The following is a 13,373-nucleotide window of genomic DNA, read 5'->3' on the forward strand; positions in this document are numbered from 1 at the left end:
CAACAACGCTTGGAAACACTTGTTTTCTATTTCCACTGTAATTGACATTTTTATAATTGTTGCTGGTTAATTGTGGAACTGAACATTCATTTTTTTTATCTTGATCATTTCTTTAGGTTGTAGATTTTTATAATTGGCCCTGTACACCTAAAAAGGGTTTTCTGCCATGGGCCATGTAATCCTTTGGTTTTTGTGGTAAAACACCCCAAAAATGGAGAAGTATAGGCGGTTTCAGTGAACAGGGACAACATAGCTTCTAATTGGCAAGGTGTTGCCGCAGTAGAAAGGACCTACTGTGAAATACTTGGCTCCTGCTAAATTTGATTTGGGTCAAAGATGATTTACAATGTAAAGCCCTGCATTTGTTGTGGACTGCTGCTGAACAAATATAAATGGATCTTGAAGCCCTTTGAGTGGTTGGAAGACTAGAAAAGCACTGTACAAGTACAGTCCATTCACCTTTTATCTTCAGTCACTTACATTGAGTTGGAAATAGTGCTGGTATTTTTTAAAACCGGGCTCACCTCCCCCTCAGTGCTCACCCGTTGCCATGGGGAACAGCTTCTTTTGGCCGCTGTGATGGTGAAAAGAAATTAACACCAGTCTTAATTAGACTGCAAGGCTTCCATTTCCACTTTTGTGCCTCCTCCTCCTCCTCCTCTCCTGACCTTCTCCTCCCTCTCATCACTCCCCTCTCCCACCTGAAAGGCAGGCTGGCATATTAACACCAGCCACCAGGCATAATTAATGAGATCAGTCAGTCACAGTTGGCCCTCTGAGATTATGAACAGTTCCAACTGGCAAAATGACTCTCTTTCAGCTTCAAGAAACATTAAGTACAAATCTCAAATCTAGAGGGCCTAGTCTGAAAGTATGATAGTTTTGGTCAGTTTGGATGTGGATTAGTCTGTTTGAAAAATTAAGTTTTAATATCAGTCTTTTGCAAATTATACATGTAAGATTAATGTATTGAATATCAGGCATTTCCAAATAACACTAATCTTTAATCCAAGCAACTAGTAGATGGTCACCATCATACACTATCTCTGGCTCTTAAACTCAACTACTTTTATTGCTTGGCCATCAACTTTTCTTTCAGCTGCTTTCTTCTTTCACTCTTCAGCTGACCGGTCACGTTTTATTCTTAAACTACTTTCCATGCCGACATTTAAACTTAAGACTCCAGGGTTTAAAGTAAAATATGTCAGCAGTTGCAATTCAACAGACTCGTATTCTCTCGTATGGTCTTCACTGCATGTCGGCTTAAAGTGCTAACAGCGCTCAGCGTGACAGATTTCAAGTGGTTTTCCCATCATTGTCCCAGTGTCACTCATTTTTTGTCGCACATTGTGACAAGAGGATCATTGGAACCAGAACAAATAGGAGCAGAAGCATAGCCATGCTTGATGAATTAAAGAAGTAACAACAGGTACAATCGACCCCAAGAACTGAAGAGTAATAGGTCTATGACCTGTCCAAGGTTTCTCAGAAGCTCCGTGTAACCAGACTGTGGTTCACCGTTATGTCTGTCCAGCAGGCGGTTTCCCTTTGTTCTGAGATTGTAGGTGACTTAGACCTACAGTCATGCTGATGTAGTGGCCCCAAAAGTTGTTATAAACGCTTATCAATGGCATATCAACCATATTTGTAATTTCTTTCATTCCTTCAATTTGGAGACAATAAAAAAATCACAATATTTTGAAACCAGTATATTGATACTGCGAGGATATTGTAGGGTAGATCATTGGGGCTTTTACAAAGCACTACTTTCTAAATGGGTATTCTTGCAGCTTTTTTAGACCTTTTTAAGAAAAACATTGTTTTCAGGTCAAAATAAGTAGTTTTAGTGTTTCTTGCTTTGCTCATCTGTAGCCGCCAGGTACTACAGGCCAAGCCCTTCTGCTGTGTCACACATATGATAATTGGCTCTCCCCATCATGAACATTCATAATCAGTCTGGCTTGATTTAGAAGTATTTTTCTAAAGTTATGATGATTCAGAAAAGCAAAATGTCTCCCAGCTTTACTTCTTCAAGGGGTAGTTTAGAAGCACTTGTCCATTGTTTGTGTATTAGCTCAGAAACAGACATGCATACCATCATGAGCAATAAACTGCTCTCGACAAGGACAGCAGCAAAACATATTTTAGAGACCTAAACAAATATACTGTATCGTTTTAATCTATATACATTTAGAATATTTTACCGTGAGATGTGCTAATGAAATGAAACTGTTATCTAAGGTGTCATCAAAGCCCTGAGACTCCATTGACAACAAACGTTTTTTTACTTCGCAAAAGACGCACGCTGCGGGTCTACTGCTGCCTCTATTGAAATGTTTATTTGTGTTATTATGCGACTGGTGTTTTAAAGGGTTATCTCAGATTCAGAAGACATGCAATAACAAAAAAGAAAGTCCCTTTAAATTCCCTTTGTCCCTTTTAAGTACAGTGTTGTCTTCACTGTACTTAAAGGGACGGTTCAAATTTTTTGTTTGTTATTGACTATAACACATATACACATGATGTCATCCTGTTTCAAAGACAATACAAATCATTGTTCACACAAGGCGTGGTGCGTTTGAAAAGCCACTGCTGACAAAATGTTTCTGTTTTTCCACACCGATCACTGTTTCAGCAAACGTGTAACACTGATAAGAAAACCTTATTCACAGTGTGTTACATCTGATTTTCATATTCATGTTTCATACATTTCATCAGTGGGTGTTTTTTTTCTACGTTCTCCCTGTCCCAGCAGATTAATGGTCCTCTGATTTCCTTCCACAGTCCAGAAAAATGCAGATTAGGCGGTGACTCTAAAACCGTCTGTAGGTGTGAATGTCGGTGTGAGTCTGAGCTCTGTGATTGACTGGCAACCCTTCCAGCGAGTATGGCGCCTCTCGCCCAAAGTCAGCTAGGATCTGCCCGCCGCAACCCCCCATGCTGATGAGCGGTTACAAATGAGGGATTGATGGAAATTAAGTCCTTTTTAATCTTTCCTGGAGATGTTTCAGTTTTCTATAGACCAGAATGGTGTCTGGAGGAGGAGAAAGAAGCAGAGGGATATGTTATTATGGGACAAAATTATCACGTCTTCCCCCCTCCTTTTCCTCTCCGTTCTTGTACCTCCCCCCTCCTCCAAAGCACACTTTTCACCTCCCTCAAGCATCCCTCCTCTTCCATTCTCACTGGCTCCCCACAGACACTCCACCTTCTCCTCATTTTCTCCCCCATCCCTCTTCCCTGTTCAGCTTCTCTCCATCACTTCTCATCCCCCCCAAACCCTTCCTCTTATCCCACAATGTCCCTTTCTCAGCACTGCTGTCAACACTGCTGGATAATTAGCTCAATGCTTCTTAGGGTTGTGTGTGTATGTGTGTGTTTCTGGGTGTGGGTGTTTGTGCTTATTTCTGCAGTTGTCAACATCATCATCATCATCATCATCCATTTTATTGCAAACATCATTATCACCATCATTCACCGGAGACTTTGAATGATCAGTTAAGTTTTACAGCATTTGTATTTTCCTCAGCTGCACATTGTACACATAGCAATGCAGGATTACTAATTAACGCATGATAAAACTCACTGTAGAGTAAATCCAGGCAATGCAGAACAGTGCAACACGTTTCTTTCGGCTGCTCTGGTCAAGTTTGCAATTAGTAAATTTCTTTCACAGGGAGGACTGACCAGACGGACCGGTAGTCACATCTTTTTCTTAAGAAAACTCTTTGGATTCTATAATCGAAAATATTGAACATCGTATCAAAACTGCCAGAAAGCCGGGACTCAGAAAAGTTGCACTGACTAATCTCTCCGCTACTTCAGCACCATGGACAGCGCCATGGATAAATCAATTTACAGCACAGTTAGGCTACTGGTCGTCTCTTTCAGAGGCAGGGTTGGGGCCATAGATTGTAATTTGTTCACACCTCAGTCAGGTGAAGGATCAATGAGTCAGGCACATCAGACCAATATGTATATCATAGCAACGGTGACACATGTGCCTCAGTTTGCCTGGATCCTCTCTCTTTTTAATTTTGTCCGAACCTATGGACTGCACTGAGGAGGGAGGAGTGAGACAAGAGGATGAGCAATTGAGGGAAGGCAATACAGGCAATAAAGGAGGGAAGATGTGCAACATATGTGAAGGAGTGTTTGGACTGTGGTATTAAATTCTCCAGAGAGCGATGGTGATGATGGATGGATAGAGGAAGGCAGAGCAATGGGGTGATGCTGTATCGAGAGAGAGGGATATAAGCAGGTCACAGTGAGCAAGATGGATGGATGGAGGGAAGAGAGCAGAGATTGAAGGAGGGATGGCTTATGTCATGGCCCATTTAGCTGCTGTCTCTCCTGCTTGCTCCTGGAGAGGACTGCAAACAGAATTTTCACTGACTGTCAGACAGTTACTACTTCAAAAAATATTTTTGTACAGCTTGTTGAAGCAGCCTTGTGCAATCGCTGCGCAAAGGTATACGAAGAAGGGGGAAACCTAGCATCATTACACCAGGGATACATTACAAGCATACACGTCAGGTAATGCTTACAACTTGCAGCCTATATATATATAATCTTTAAAAATGTAATTAAATCTTTTTTAAGAAAAGATTTCTAAATAAAGAACTAAAAAAGACAAAAGATAGAACAAACTGTATATCCCCACAATGACATATAAAATAGTAAAGTGAACGCTTGAACTGAAACAAAACCATTTTCTCATGTTCCGTAATCCTATCCCCGTCCCGCCAGTCAAACATGGTGCACTGTTGGTTTTGTTCTACGCTTCCCTGATCGATGTTAGAAATGGCTCCCAGATTTCTGTTCAGGTGTAAATTTTCCCATTTTTTATGTATATCAGACGTTCGCAAGAGGCACTTCATGATAAAGCTATGAAACATTCAGAATTAGTTTTTTTTCTCTCTTTATAATTCTTGTTTTCTGCTTGTATTGTTGGCGATGGTTTTGTTGTGTTACAGAGAAGCTTACATAATTATTTATATTTAAGATGGCAAACTATATTATTCCTTTAAATCTGGACAAAGGCAGCTCCTACCACATCTAATCAGTCTCTTTCTTACCTTTCACAATAAAAGCCTGGGACATATACAGTGTACTATGTAACTGTTTATCGTAGGGAACTTCAATCCTCAGAACATTTTGCTTAATGGAAATTCAATAAAATAGCTTAGAGTAGCAAAGACTACATTATAAAATAATTGACCTCAGACAGCGCTGACCCACATGAAGGTCGATGTTTTTGTCTTTTCTAGTGTATTATTCTGCGTCTAAGTCAAACTGGGAAACACTTTCAATATTATGGAGTCGTTTCATCCTACGTTATTGCTTAAAATGTGGCTGATGCAACCCACTTGTGAAATATTAATGCAGAATGGACTGACTGTTGGTCTTCCTGGACTGATTGTATTGTTGAAGTTGGAACTGGAGCTTTTTCTATTGCAATGCATTATGGTACCTCAGGGCTTAAGTGGTGTGTGTGTTTCTGGACTCCTTTTGCGTGTTTTTGTTCGTCAGCGTTTGTGTATCGCAGAATGATGGTGTGAATGCTCGTGTCACAGTGTGTGATCACACATGCTTTGCCTTGTCAGGGTCCGTCTGCGTGCATATCGTGATGCAGGTTGGCTGCTGCTCGCGGCTCGGCAAACGCAAAACCTGCTGGACCTGTACGTGTGTTTGAGTGTGTGTCTGCGTGTGTCCCAGTCTATTGGATGAAGAGGGGAGGAGGAGGTTGGTGGTGGTAGTGGAGCAGGGATGTGGAGGGGGCAGTTAGCTTTCCCTGAATGGACCCCACGTGTATCCTAGCAACAGGCTGGTTTGGAAATGGGAGGGAGAGTGCCCACAAAAATAAAACGGAGGAAATGAGAAAAAGAGAGAGAGGTTTAGAATCATGCGTGGATGGAGGCAATAGAGGTGCAGCAGGTCAGCGGAGAGAGCTGGAGGGTCAGATAGAAAGGTGAGATGTGTACAAAGAAATACCAAGAACATTTTACACATGCCTTTTGAAATGCCACAATTGAAATTGATATTTTCCATGTAAAATGATATGTATACGTGATCATGCTGATCTTTATGAATTAATGCTCCATCGTCTAACATGAGCATAGTTTAAGTACTTTAAATATGAGAATCGGGACACTTCTACAACTTACGTCGTTCAGTCCATAAGCCACGTAACAAGTACGGTGAAATAAGCCAATTATAACTTGGTTCCACATGACCCACCCATCCAACCTGTCCACATACGCTGAAATAAAATGTGAGAATACCTCTTCAAACTGCCAATCTGCCTGTAGGTGAGAGCGAGGGAAGAGAGAGAGAGAGACTTCGACGTGGCTGCTGCACAGGAGCAACATGCAGCTTGATGAGATAACGCTTGCGATCCTGTGTGTTTACTGTGTTTATGTGTCTGTTCACTCAAGTGTGTCCTGCAGTCAGCCAGTTCTCTCTCTCTCTCTCTCTCTCTCTCTCTGAATTTGACCCTTCTGCTCGGCCGGTAGAAAGTGGGGGGTTGCTGTTTGTGTCGGTCGGTTGCATGCTGTGCTGTCCTGTGTGTTGTGCCTTAAGGTGTTCCCTGAACACACACACACACACACGCACACACGCCCCGTGGCCCACACATAGTGTGTGTGTGTGTGTGCATGCTGTCACATAAGCTACAGTCCTGGGCCAGTGATGTGCCCTACAACCTCAGGTCCTGTGTGTGTGTGTGTGTTATTCTCCGTTTCTGTGTACACGTGTGTAATTGAATCTATGCATGTCTTTTATACACTTTTTTGTGGAAGTGTTATTGCTTGTTAAATTGTGTGTGGCAGTCTTATGCCACATTCGGCCCTGGTATAGCAGACAGTTGAGGGCAAACATGTCCGTGTGTGTGTGATTGTGTGTGTGCTTGCGTGCTGCCCCGGCCCTCCTGTGATGTCACTGCTGGCCTGGCATGCTGTACATACACGTCAGAGTCACATTGGGAGGAATAAACCGTGAAACCCACTTAAAAACAGATCACATGGTTATTACACAGTTTTAGTTAGAAAGTGATGGCATTATTCATTTTAGGGAATATTGTTCAAGAAAGAAACATTTCTCTCTTAAAGAAAATCATATTGTATGTGGAGACGGCGAGATGTCAGGGTTGTGGGCACAATTCTATTCATATTTCTTAATGTCTACATTGACATGCAGAAAATATTTTGTTCCCTTATTCTGAAAAAGACTTGATTCATACTTAGCTGCTTGTTCAAACACAGCTTTCCTCTCTCCTTCAACCATCTTCTTGAAAATGTTGGTGTTCGCTCCTATCCATAAACCTGTCCAAGTCTTTTATGTTGTTTAGAAGTACGTGTCTTTCTCCTTATGGCCAGAAATATCAGTCTGTGAAGCTGACAATGATTGCTGTGAGCAATGAAGTGTCGGAGCTCTTTCTGGACTTGCCCCAGGTATCACCTCTCAGAAGCTCTTATTGAAGGAGGTTGTTGGGGCTATAGCCTGAGAGGAAGACACAGGTCTGGAAAAAGGCCTGTCTGTGACTATAAACACATTTTATTCATAGTTTTATTTATAGGTATTGTTCTCAAAACAGGGTGGAAATCACTCAAGTAAATGATAGTTTCCATTTCAGTGAACTGTATCTATCATATTATTCATCATTAAGTATTAGGTCTCGAAGTAGGAAACTGAAAAGGATTTTAAGCGAGGTTAGTGCATTAATAATGCAGCACGTTACATAGCATTTATAATTGACCCTTTGCTGAGCCCCACTCCCCACAGCTTCTCCATCAAACTGTCAGAGATCCCATGGAGCCCACACTGTTACTATCTGTCCTCCTTGCATACATATGATACATTTTCGGGAAAAAAAGAAAAAGCCTGAGGCAGAAGGGTCCTCAATATGTGTTTGAAGGATATATCCAGGATGACAAACTTATTCAGCAGCCAAACCAAGTTAATAAGTAGAAGCTTAAGGTTCCAGATTGCAGTGTAAAAGTGAACCAACACATCACCTGGAGACTGAGCTGGAAGACAAGGAAATTAAAGACCAGCACCTTTCCTGTCAAACAGGGTCGCTCTTTATTTAGTGTTGTAATCATTAAAGCAAAAGCAGCATTTGGAAACGATACATTCAGTATACTTTGCTTACAAGTTTCACCATGACAAGCTCAAAATCCACAAAACCAGCCTGAAATAAAGAAAGGTTTCATGGGAGTCTTGGAGCAGAGCCGTATGGTTGTTAGACTACGCTTTGATTGGCCAGTCAGCAGTCGAGGGGCGGAACTTAGTGAAGAGTCATTTGTTTTTATTATACTGCCTTTCACTTGATTTTGGTTGAGAAACTTCTGAAATAATTGTGTCTACCTCACTTCTTACCAAACCTACACACATATGATCAAACACTCTCCACGGGTAACCATGAGCAGCGATGGCCACCATGCCTGAGCAGAGTTGAATCCTTCCAAAATGGTAAAAGGGGTCATCTCTTCTCTCTCCGACCAAACGCAGCTGCCAGTAACGATACTACTGTCTTTTTTCCTCTTTCACACCCTCCTCCTCCTCTTCCTCGTTTGCCTGGCAATTGTAATGGCATTGGGGATGTGAAGGTGGGGTGGGTTGTCATTAGAAACATCCCTTCTGTGATAAGATGCATTGGGTTACCGTAGCAACCAGTACCTGCACCCTGAGATGGAGAGGAGGAGGGGGAGGGATGGTGGAGAGAGAAAGACCGAGCCAGAGAGGGGTAGTGGGTCAAAAGATAGTGTCCTGATTGTGTGTATGAATTGATGTGCAAGTGTGTGTGTGTATCTATGTGTATCTATGTGTATGTACAATGAATACGCTTCAGTTTATTGGTTCTTCATTAGATGCTCTACATCTGGTAAAGGCCGCACAGGGAACACTCTTTCAGAATAATGAGACACACACACACACACACACACACACACACACACATACAGACAGAGCGGTAGACAGGCGTCCCGTTCCTGTCGACTGGAAATTTCACACTATTCACACACATAACAAGTTGTGTCATCTGACGTGGAAATGAAATATTCTGTTCGGCAGCCGTGGACTTTCAGGGTCCTTGTGTCTCCACACTTTCTAGCAACAGCTGTGTGTCTCTATGCGTGTCTCTATGCGGATGCATTTTTCCCTGTCTGCAGAATAGCGCTCCGCTTATAAATATTGTTCCATGAATTTTTTATTGAATGTGAGACATCTGCAGATAATTATCATCAACTCTTTGGCCCTGCAGAGCTTTTTAACCACATTTAGTTCATTGTTTTGGATTCAGGGCACATTTACTGCATTGTTCAGGCTGAGCGCCCCTATCAATCTCTTTTCAAGCAGCAGGCGATTATTAATCCAATAATGTTTTGTTCAGTTTGTTCAGACATAAGAAATAATGACCAGCTTTTAAAGAATTCTTAACACATTCGTCTATTTCTCTCAGGAGTGTGTGGAGACGTTCAAATTGCCGATCAACTACGTCTCCGCTGTACAACAACTGAACCCAGTGGTGGTTCTTCTGGACATGTCAATTATCTTACCTCTTCTGCAGCAACACACACAAGTTGCAGGAAATATGCTGTGTGAATACACGCACGCATGCGCACACAAACACACACCCACATACACACACATACATTACAGCTCTCCACATTACAATCATAGACGCATGCAAACATACACTCACCTGCCCTGTGAGGGGGAGCTTTCATTGGTTACCATGGCAATAGCAGGGTTTACCATGTGCCACTAGTTTGAAGCTGGGGAGGCAGTGTGTGTGTGTGTGTGTGTGAGAGGTACCACCTGTTGTTCTCCACTGACACATATTGAGTCCTCTAAGCAGGTAGTGAAGCCCTCTTCCTCCCTCCATCCATCCCTCTATTGGTCGTCCTCTCTCCCCCCTTTCCTTTTCCCTCATTCCTTATCTTGCCTCTATCTTTTGTCTTTTTGTCTAAAAAACAAACACACGCTCACTTTTCCCACCCTTTGAGTCCCTCTTTCCTCCATGGTACACACAGCCTTGAGGGGAAAAGGGCGGTTCCCAAGACTTCCTGGTATTCCCATGTTTGTGTGAGCGTGAGCGACAGACGCAGAGAGAGAAAGAGAGTGTGCTCTGTCCTCTGGGAAGTTTAGTTAACATTGTCCAACTTTTCGTTCCCACAAAACATACGGCCATTGTTCCAAAGAACCATCGACCACTGAGCCGTGGGTCTCATTCTTTGAAGGCAGACTTATTAAACTACATCACCCAAACATGGTTGGTGATCGTTGTTGCCCGCCACTCGGTCTTCGTGTCTCCTATCCATCTTGACCTTGAACTTTTGAATGAATAAAAAAAATTTAAAATAAGTTTCTTCTCCTGTGTTTCCAGTGTGTGGATGGAGTCTCGGGGATGGACTCGTCCCTGAAGCGTGTGGCGGTGGTGGAGGATTTCTTTGACATCATATATGCCATGCATGTGGAGATCAGCACCGACCCCAGCAAAGCCCCGAAACACGCCGGCCAGAAGAAGACCTACAAAGCTGTAAGAATCATATCCTGCTCCTGTTTATCTTTAGAAAATCTGGAAATTTTGATTTGTCTGAGACAGTTTTTTTTCTTGAATATGGGATTCTTACTGGTGGTTTATTTTTGTCAATCTACATCTTTCAGTCTCACTTGGTCGTCTCTCTCCCGATAAGTTCCACGCTTCTGTGTCTCCTCCGTCTCACGCTATCCTCCGACCTCTCCCTACAGAGTGTATTCTCTCTGTCATACCTTGTGTTGTGCCTCTCTCTCTCTCTCTCTCTCTCTCTTCCTCTTCCTCGGACCTCATTCCTCTTTTACACTCTAGCAAAAAAAGAGAAAAAAAACAGACTGCATAGTTTCAGTTTCTAATCAGATAGAGTTAAGTCTGATTCGTTCTGAAACTAAACTGGCCATTTTCTTGAAGCACACTTTTTGCTACGAGTTGGGTTCCTCAATTAAATAATTAGTTGGTCAACAGAAAAATAATTGCCAACTATTTTAAGTCATTTATTGATCAATATTACCAAATAAGATAGTTCAAGCATCTGTTTTTTGAGGATTTGCTACTTTTTGGATTTTATGTGATAATAAATTGCCTATATTAGAGTTTTGGAAGGCTGGGAATGAACAATTAATCAATACATTGATAAAATATTCTGCAGATAAAATGGTAAAGATTTGTATGAGCTGCTGCCCTATTACTAACCTCTTCTCCTCCACCCCTCTTTAAAAATTGATAACGGGCGTAGAAAATTATGATAAAAGTAAATAATGGCCATTCCCATACTGAAATATGTATCATAACTAAGTTGTTGAAACAATTGTTGGGGTTGATGCCAGTTTGTGCTAATTATAACTATTTCTGATGACTTGAGAATTGATAATAAACATCCTTAAATACAACATCAAGACGCCAACACGTGTGGAACAACACAGAAACATCCAGACTGTGTTTATGTATCAAACACTTAAAGATATTTCTCAATAATTGAAAGGAGAGCACTTCTGTTTCTGGAAACTGCTAAGGAATCCCCTTATTGTCCAGATACCAAGGAAAGCCATACTTCATCTAATAGTGCACGCAAAAAACTGCATGATTTTGCCACAAACTGCATGTCATGTTTGCAACATGGAAGACTCTGAAAGACAACAAAGTCGGCTGAGGATTAAAAAATGTTTCCAGACATTTTTCTTCATGTAGGATTCTGAAGTATAACCAAGCAATATTTAATTTTAAATATTATAGAGGAGCGATAGAAATCTGCCTGGCAGAAAAACATTACAAACTGGGATGTGCACGGCACAGCGGGTGAATAAAACATCCATCTCCTGAGCATCAGTGAAATTGGTGAGAAGAGCAGCAGAAGTATCAACTGCTGAACCACCAGACTTCTACACTGTTTATCTCCTCTGGCTGCAAGACTCCTTAACTCATCCTGCACCCTCAATATATTATCAATTTGTTCTATGTTGCAAAATAGGACGACCATCTGAGTTTTGTTCTGCAACCTGTTGAACAATTGCAAATAAAAAAAGTGGAACCATGTAAATATCAGAGAAATAAAGCGAACAATTAAAATAATTAACTTCAATAGGTCTCAGACAGTGGATGTGGGCTTCTCCTTATCAGCATCACTGTTATTCAACAATGTATTTTCTATTCCACCTTTTTATTTATTTTCATTGACAAATTCATTGTTCTGAGTTTTGGAGTTTGAGTTGAAATATATCAACCTGAGCTGTTGAAGTCCGGACATTTCTGCTCTGCTGTCTCAGCTGATGACACTGCCCCCTTTTGGTGAAATGGAGGAAGTGCACCGTTCACAGATGTATGTTTGCAGAGGAATGAAGCTGTGACATCTTTCTCTTCATTTTTTACTTTCTTACTTTCCCTCCTTACTTTTTTATCTTTTTTAGCAATCTGTCTATTTTAATTTTTGTCTTTTCTTGCACATGTTGTATTTCATTTATTTATAATATATAACTCATGCACTATAGTTGAAGCCTAGAGCTCGTGCACCACATTGCTTCAGGTCCTAGTGCCACCAAAGGCATTGAGTGACATTTGCCTTTGCTTAACTCGATCCTTCCTGCACACATTCCTGTGAATTAATGAACATAACATGGGTCTGTTTGATTGACCAGCTGGTCATTGATACACCAAGAGGATACAGTTTCAAAGTAATTACACAGGACTTCATATAAATTATTTTATAAGAAGATGAAATACGCTGAGTAAATAATCAGAAACACACACACACACACACACACACACACACACACACACACACACACACACACACAGCAACCCCCATCCACCCACGCTGGATATTTTTCCACCCCTCCTCCTCTCTTGTGTGCCTTTGTGTGTCTCTTTCAGAATAAATGTTTGATTTGTACATACATACATTTAAACACACCTTCTAATATATATATATATATATATATACATATATGTTTAAGTTTAAATTACTGTTAATCCCTCAGACTAGCGTAATGTTTTCGTTTATAAGAATCTGACAGATCAGATTAAAACGAGTCTCACTCATATGACGTTCACAGTTGTAAAAAAAATATTTTGGGATGTGTAAGAAACTTAAAACATGGATCTACAACACCTCAACACAACATGCACTGTACACAGTGTCAACACAAGAGAAGAAATCAACCATCATATTGAAAATGTTTCTATATCAAATGCAAATTTCAATGATTATAAATTGTGGAGACCAAAAATGAGAAAACACAGAATGATGTGTGCTGCCCTGTCTGCACTCTGCCTCCGTCCAGATAACATGATTTTGTGTCATTAAGGCTTTCAGAAAGTAGTACAACAGTTTGTCCCCGTC

General features: G+C 41.2%; 1 protein-coding gene across 1 annotated transcript in view; it reads left to right on the top strand.

Annotated features, from left to right (window-relative positions):
- Positions 1 to 13,373, top strand: part of LOC130199731 (nucleolar protein 4-like) — a 152,850-nt gene that overhangs the window by 17,832 nt on the left and 121,645 nt on the right. The window contains exon 2 of the mRNA XM_056423459.1: positions 10,388 to 10,540. Within this exon, the coding sequence (XP_056279434.1) occupies positions 10,388 to 10,540 (153 nt within the window). The remainder of the gene's footprint in view (positions 1 to 10,387; positions 10,541 to 13,373) is intronic.

This window comes from Pseudoliparis swirei, chromosome 9, assembly GCF_029220125.1.
Source record: "Pseudoliparis swirei isolate HS2019 ecotype Mariana Trench chromosome 9, NWPU_hadal_v1, whole genome shotgun sequence".
Taxonomy (NCBI): Eukaryota; Metazoa; Chordata; class Actinopteri; order Perciformes; family Liparidae; genus Pseudoliparis; species Pseudoliparis swirei.